A 7,243-nucleotide genomic window follows, 5' to 3' on the forward strand; every position below is an offset into this window, starting at 1 on the left:
AGCAAAGCCAACTGCTCGTGAAATAGACAGAATAAAACTCTATCAAGTTCTTGTCCATTTCCTACTTAGTATTGGCATAATTAATGAGAATACAGTAATATTAGATAGGTGTCTAGGAAAACTGCATACATTTCTACCAGGGATTAGTGACCGTTATTTAAGAAACATTATATATATAAACACACACATACTCATACACACACACATATTTATATACATATAGAAAAAATAAATTATTCCAATAAAAGGAAAAATATTTTTGTAGAATAAATTAATACATATATATATATATATATATATATATGCTACGCATTACCATATGATTTTTCTTTATCGCGAATCGGTACTGTAAAATTACACATTTAATCTTTTCGGACCGACGGGAAACAATATCGATCCTGTGAAATTAGCACATGCGCCCTGAGGAAAATCTTTCAGTATCCGCGTGTGCGAGGGGTGAAAACACACCAAGCTCTCGTTTGAGAAATATCATTGAATATGAACAGTCGATTCTCGTATCTGTAATAGCATATTTTAACCCATAATAACGTATTTCTGCTTTGACGAAAATGAGTCCCGGGCTGGGTCGTGATCCTTTGCCATCGTACAACAGCACTTCTGTCGGTGAGTTCCAGAGAAAGGAATTCTTGCATTTGTAAGCGAGATTTATTCTTTCGTATTGATTAAAAAATTCTTATTTGTTAAAAACATGTAAAATAAGTAATATTTTCGATTTTTTAAATAAAGACGTAAAAACATGTTATAATGAGGGTTGCTTGCCATATGAATGAAAAACGTTGCGCACGGCAGAAATATTGCCGCGTTTATATGAACAGAAAGTTTATGAAAAACAATAAATCAAATTATCGATTCTTCTTTCTCCTTTTCAAGGAAACCCCGCACTCTGTTTGTGGCAACAGCCTCAACACATTTTATTCCAGTTGGCAAATTTTTGCTTCGCATTGTCGTACTCGGCGCCGTCCTCAAAAAAGGGAATTTTGTTCATGCATTCAGTGCTAATAATAGGTAAGTAATTGGTTAATTATTTACATTATGGAAGCGATGAAAAGAATACATAGTGGTTTTATATTGTAAATTTTTATGTGATACTAATTCTGTACTACACATATAAAAAATCTTATTAAAAAAATGATGATTTCATTTGATTAAAATTCAATTAAATAAATTTCGCAGACAACACCATGTATGTGTGTGTGTGTTCAAAGTCGAGACATAAGACGTCTTAAAGATGTTTGTAAGACATCTTATGTCTCTATTTTAGATATACCTATTAGCTATCTGGATTTTTTCTTGATCCTATTATTTATTTCTAGGTTTCATGTTGCTATCGGGATGGGCTTGGCACGTGATCTGCGCACCAGATATCTTCTCTTGGAATTTCAGTTTTTTATTACTGAATATCGGTCAATTAGTATATATTATTTATCAAATGAGACCTATTAGATTTGATCCCGAATTGGAAGAAGCTTATCATACGCTCTTCTATCCCTTCAAAGTAAGTTTTTTGGAAGAAAGAAGTTTTTGCAATGCGCTTCGGAATTAATCCACTTTTTCCTTTAACTTTGAATATGCGTAGGTCTCACGAATACAATTCAAGCGATTAGTATCTCCAGAATTTGCGACGATAATGTCTCTTCATGCTGGCGAGGCGTACGCGATGCAGAATCTAACAAGAACAGACAGATTAGGCTTGCTACTCACTGGAAAAGTCAACGTCTTGAACGAAATCAACGGTTTTCTACATCCGATACTGCCATGTGAATTTTTAGATTCACCGGAATTCGAAAGCTCTCGAGCTTCCGTCGACGATAAATTTAAGGTACGATTTCAATTAATTTTTTATTTTAATCATTGAAATTTCTAAGTCAAATTAAATGTTTTAGGTATCCATCATAGCGGCGAGTTCCTGCAGATATTTGTATTGGCAACGATCAGCCTTGGAATATTTGCTAGTGAAAGAAACTTATCTTGCAACTGTTTTAACTACGCTTGTGGCACGAGATATCGCAACGAAGCTGTATGCAATGAATAATAAGGTATTCTTTTAAAAATAATTATACAAAAATTATCATATTTACTTTAAAATTGAGTTAATATTTTATCATAAAGCTTTTTCTGTCTCTCTCTCTCTCTCTACTCTCTCTCATTATTTCCCACTTGCATTATTTTTTAAAATCATTTATTTCATTCCTTATTTTATTTCGCTTTTGTTTTTCTTTTCTTTTTATTTTACTATGTATTCACTGTGTTTCTGTTTCATTTTATTTCATTTCTATTTTGTTTTTATATTTGTTGTACATACAACTTCTCTTTTCTATATTTAATTTTTAGATTTTATGTCATTTACTGATCGAATGTCATAACTATAATTTTTTCTTAATTTCAATTTATTTGATATGTTTTTATTTGTTTGTCCATCTATCTGTCTTTTGTTAAATCTAGTTGTTTCTATACATATATATATATATACATACATATGTGTTATTAAATATTAATAAAATTATTTTATTAAATATTTTACAAGTAATTTTAATATGTAATAATATTTATAATATTAGTCATTTTTTTTAAATATAAAGCCTTTTTCCTATAATTTTATTCTTCAATCGTGTTTTAATCTTATTAAAATTTTAGATAATTAATAACAAAGGATCACACTTGGACATTCGTCTTCCTTCTATTAGTGCCAGCTTAGGGATCAACGGTAAGTATAGAAACCCTCGAGCTTACAAGCAAATGTTGATCGCAAGAAAGAAACAAAACCGACGTCTAACAATATATTTATTAACTAACAATAAGGCCAAATTGAACTCAAGGTTGCTTTCCTTTTAGGAAACACAGCCCCTACAGCACAAAAGTTGCAACAACAATGCTATAACATTATAGTAATATTGCATGTTGCAGCAATATTGCAGTATTATTGTAGCCAATATTGCTGCAAGTTCTGTGCTATATGAGAGCCGATACAAATGTTGTTCTATCTTTGTTATTCAATGAATGTCAAGGATGAAACGACGTTTGTATCAATTATGTTCCTTAAAAGGAAAGTAGCCTGTATTACTATTTCATATATACTAGAGAAAATTAAAAAAAAAAGGAATTATCTTTCTATATTCCGTGTTGTTTTAATTTATGTATACAGAGTGTTCTAAAAGTAACAATAAATCTTTCGCGCGCGCGCGCACACACACACACACACACACACACACACATCCACAGGGATAGAATAGACTAAACTGAGAAGTAAAATCCTCTATCATTTTACAATTTTCGCAATAATTAACAAGATATTAATTGCTAAAAATTGCCGAAAATTGGTTTTCAATAATTTTTTACTCAAATACTATCAACTTTACAGAAAAACTGCAAGAGACAAAAATTGTTTATTTTCTTCTCATAGAGCTCTAAGAATTTTTTTTAGAATTTTTTCAGAATTTTTTAATACCATATTTTCTCATAAAATAAGAAAATGTTTCTCACAAAATAAGAAAATGCTAAAAAGTTGATAAAAAATTCTGAAAAAATTTTTAGAGTTATATGAGAACCCAAATAGTATATTCAACAAATCAATTTTGGAGGCGAAAAACGGCAGGAATTAAGTTTAACACCTAATATATAAGCTATTATATATAATATATAAAAAGTATGTTATTTAATACTTGTTGGTTCTTGGTTCGGTAAATAATACAAATATAATAAAAATATAAAGAAAAACATTTTTTAAAAGTAAAATCCAAATTCGGACATCCATAGGATGTTTTGAATAGGACATCTGTATGACGGACATCCCAAGGACGTCCATTTTATGTCCATGGACGTGAGGACGTGATTTGGACTTAAAATGGACGTCCTTGGGATATCCAGTGCTATCTGGGAAGAAAATAAACAATTTTCATCTCTTGTAGTTTTTCTGTAAAGTTGATAGTATTTGAGTAAAAAATGATTGAAGACCAATTTTTCGGCAATTTTTAACAATTAATATCTTGTTAATTATTGCGAAAATTGCAAAATGGTAGAGGACTTTTTTTTCTTAGCTTAGTTCATTCTACCCCTGTGTGTGTGTATGTGCAAAAGATTTATCGTTACTTTTAGAACATCCTGTGTATATATATATATATATATATATACATACATACATATTTATTCTATATATATATATTAATCAACTATCTTATTGAATGACCGTTTATTTCAGTTAACAAAAAATCCAAAGAACATGCAGCCAATGACTTGACGAAGAAGGGCGTACCGAGCATGGAACCTCTTCCGGAGCTGCCGTCCTGCGATGACTTAGCTTCCAGCGGTGTGGAGAGCTGGCTTGACTCCTCCAGCAAATATCACAGCTGCGAAATCGTTGACGAAGAATAGCATTACGCCAACTACTCGAATCACGAGAATTTAATGATGGATAACGCCGATGACTTCGAACACGATATACAGGCCTTTGATTACAAAAACGCGGAGAGCTGGCCGTCATCATATGATGACTAGCAATAAAAAAAAATAGCACACATCCTTTAGCTTCCGTTTAATGTACATACTTGTGGATTTTAATTTGTTAAAATGAAGTTACAGATTTTTAATGTTAAATTATTCCATAATTAACTAACTTTTGAATTTCGTTAAAGCTAGAACCATTATAAAACTCAAAGGATTACATTCCTTTACTGATCGCAATATTATAATCATGATGTTGTATATACACTGTAGATTTGTTGCCTAGCAACGAAATTCGCAACGAATTCGCACTTTTCGAAAAGCAGCTACATAATGTAAATTTAATACTATGTACATATCTGTAAATATCATACGACGCTTTCGAAGAATGAAAATTCTAGTCCATGAAACAGGAAACAGTGCTTACGAAAGTATTCTAAGAATTTGGAAAAAAAACAAGCGTTAAATAAATCCAATGTTATAAGTAAATACATTATAAAAATGCGCCTATAATGTTTTTGTAAATATCGAAGTCGATCAAAGAATTGAGCTTAGCAAAAATCTAGAATTTCTTACCTAAAAAAGTTTTTTACTAAAAATGTAAAAGAAATATCTACATATTTAATTAACTAAACTTAAAAAAATTATTTATAACAAAATAAATAAGAATATACTGATATTGAAAAGAGAATATTTCGTTAATTTTCTCATTACATTGCTTCCATTTTACATATTCATTCGTTACATCTGCATGGATATTTCCAATAAAAACGTATCAAGAAGTGAAAATTATGATAATCAAACTTGACTCTTTTTAAAAATATTTAAATAAATTATTATTATATATTTGCATATCTATATTTTTTAATTATAATATTAATTTAATTGCTAAATTTAAAAGTTATTTTCTTCAACCTCTCGCAAAATTTTATTCTTTTATGAATATATTTACCATGAAAAAGAGATAAATTCCAGCAGGGAAGAAACTATGTGTAAAAGGAAAACGTAAACGAATAAGGAGATAGAAAAACAGAAAAGAGAGTGAGAGAGAAAGCACCATGGTTAATAGACCACACGAAGGACTCTCGAATGAGACTTACTGTTAATAGCAGATGCTTTGGCCTCGAAAAGGGGGTTAACGAGCGGTGGTGCCACCTACGCGGAGGGCGTGGTGCTAGTTCCAAGGGTAGTTTAGTGTCGCGAAAGCCTCCAGAGGCGCGTCATCGTGCGGAGTGCAACCCCCGGAGTGTGCAGTTTCGCGCCCTCGGATCAGGGCGGCTAAGAGCGAGAGGGACGCGCGCTTGAGCGCGATCGAGCGAGGGGGTTGAAGGTGGACAGGTGGGCAGATGAAGAGGGGAAGCGGAAAAAGGGGTGAGAAAAGCTTTGCGGGGTGACCAACAAGAGAACAAGGCTGACTGGCGTATTCTGAATGTGCGCGTACGTCGGCAAGAGAAGATTCCGCGCGGAGATGAGCGTACAAGTGGCCGTCGTCCTTTGTGTTGCGTCCTCCCATCGATGAGACCGCGTTCCGCAAGTAGGATACCGTGGAAAGAGCACAAGAACATCACCACCGCCACCGTCACCATCGACAGGACGAAGGACACGCCGTCCCTGAGGACTGCTCTTCCTCGTTTCTGACGACAGTGACCATGGCGTCCAACCTGTCGTGTAAACAGTGCTCCAGTGAAGAATGCGACCCGTTTTCCAGACTGGAGATGCTGCCATATCCCTGCTGACAAGCGGACGGAATATCTGGTATGTTGAGAACAGAGGGAAGAAAGAGGAGGTGAGGGGAAAAAGATGCTGTCGCGCGTTTTTGAGCAACTTTCAGTGAAGCTACCAGAGGAGAGAGTACTGAGAGTAATGATCTCGCTACTGGACTTGCAGTGTGCATTACTGTAGTCGCGCGGGAGATTCATATAAGATCACGAATGAGAGAGCTGATGAGCATAATGTGTGATTGTTATTGATCAATAGTGCAATGAAAACATGCATCTTGGATGCGTAATTGTTGCTCTCGTAAGAGTCTCAGCAATATATATTGTTTATTCATTTAAGTTGCTTTAAGCTCAATACAGCAAAATGAATAAAAAAGCTTCAGAAAAATTTTATATAGAGAGAGGGAAAATGGAAAAAGAAAGTGATAAATAATATGTAATCGCTATTGATTAAAAGTAATACTGGCTGCTGCATATTATGTCAGAACATATCTTTTTGTTTAGTAATTCTAGTTTTTTACGTAAGCAAGTTCATAGAGATTAATTCTGATAGTTCTGCAGCTGATGCAAGAACACCTGACATCAGGTACTTACGGGACTTACGAGATACCAAAAAGGATAATCTGTGTTTAGAGACTTTCGCGTGGGTTACAAAGAGTAATAATGGTCGTTTGAGTTGGTGCTACGTTGTGTATATCAGCAAAGCATAATTGGGTTATAAATGGAAAGTTGGCGAGTTATCATTGTTGATGACAGATGAGAGTTTGTGCTTCGTAATGCTCCGTAATCAAATGATGACCTTTCTTTCATTTGTAACATATGTATATTTTTTAAGCTATTCTAAATTAATAGAAAGCTGAACTATTGCAACTCAAATTCAAAGATTAATTAAAATTTTTAGTTTGTTAGCTATATTTAATATTTAAGGGGTTATACTCAGTTGGGTTGCGGAAAATAAGATGATTTTCACGATTTTTTTTAGCAGTATAGACAAACATTTATTGAAATGTGCTTCATGGCATCTAATAGTATATACATTGAAGTACTTATAATAATTTTTTTGAGTC

At 33.2% G+C, this 7,243-nt stretch overlaps 1 protein-coding gene across 1 annotated transcript; it reads left to right on the forward strand.

Annotated features, from left to right (window-relative positions):
* Positions 1–449: 449 nt before the first annotated feature.
* Positions 450–4,959, forward strand: LOC108763911 (popeye domain-containing protein 3). The gene is made up of 7 exons (XM_018511840.1): positions 450–624; positions 892–1,026; positions 1,335–1,516; positions 1,598–1,840; positions 1,905–2,057; positions 2,656–2,725; positions 4,217–4,959. The coding sequence occupies exons 1-7, from the start codon at positions 570–572 to the stop codon at positions 4,387–4,389; spliced, it is 1,011 nt and encodes a 336-aa protein (XP_018367342.1). The 5' UTR covers positions 450–569; the 3' UTR covers positions 4,390–4,959.
* Positions 4,960–7,243: the final 2,284 nt, after the last annotated feature.

Source organism: Trachymyrmex cornetzi, unplaced genomic scaffold (assembly GCF_001594075.2).
Source record: "Trachymyrmex cornetzi isolate Tcor2-1 unplaced genomic scaffold, Tcor1.1 scaffold388, whole genome shotgun sequence".
NCBI lineage: Eukaryota > Metazoa > Arthropoda > Insecta > Hymenoptera > Formicidae > Trachymyrmex > Trachymyrmex cornetzi.

Bases quoted from the DNA above. Each gene is read 5' to 3' on its own strand.
- LOC108763911 (XM_018511840.1), top strand. From the start codon at position 570: ATGAGTCCCGGGCTGGGTCGTGATCCTTTGCCATCGTACAACAGCACT. The intron at 1,027-1,334 runs GTAAGTAATTGG...ATTTATTTCTAG, and splicing joins GCATTCAGTGCTAATAATAG to GTTTCATGTTGCTATCGGGA. The intron at 1,517-1,597 runs GTAAGTTTTTTG...GAATATGCGTAG, and splicing joins CGCTCTTCTATCCCTTCAAA to GTCTCACGAATACAATTCAA.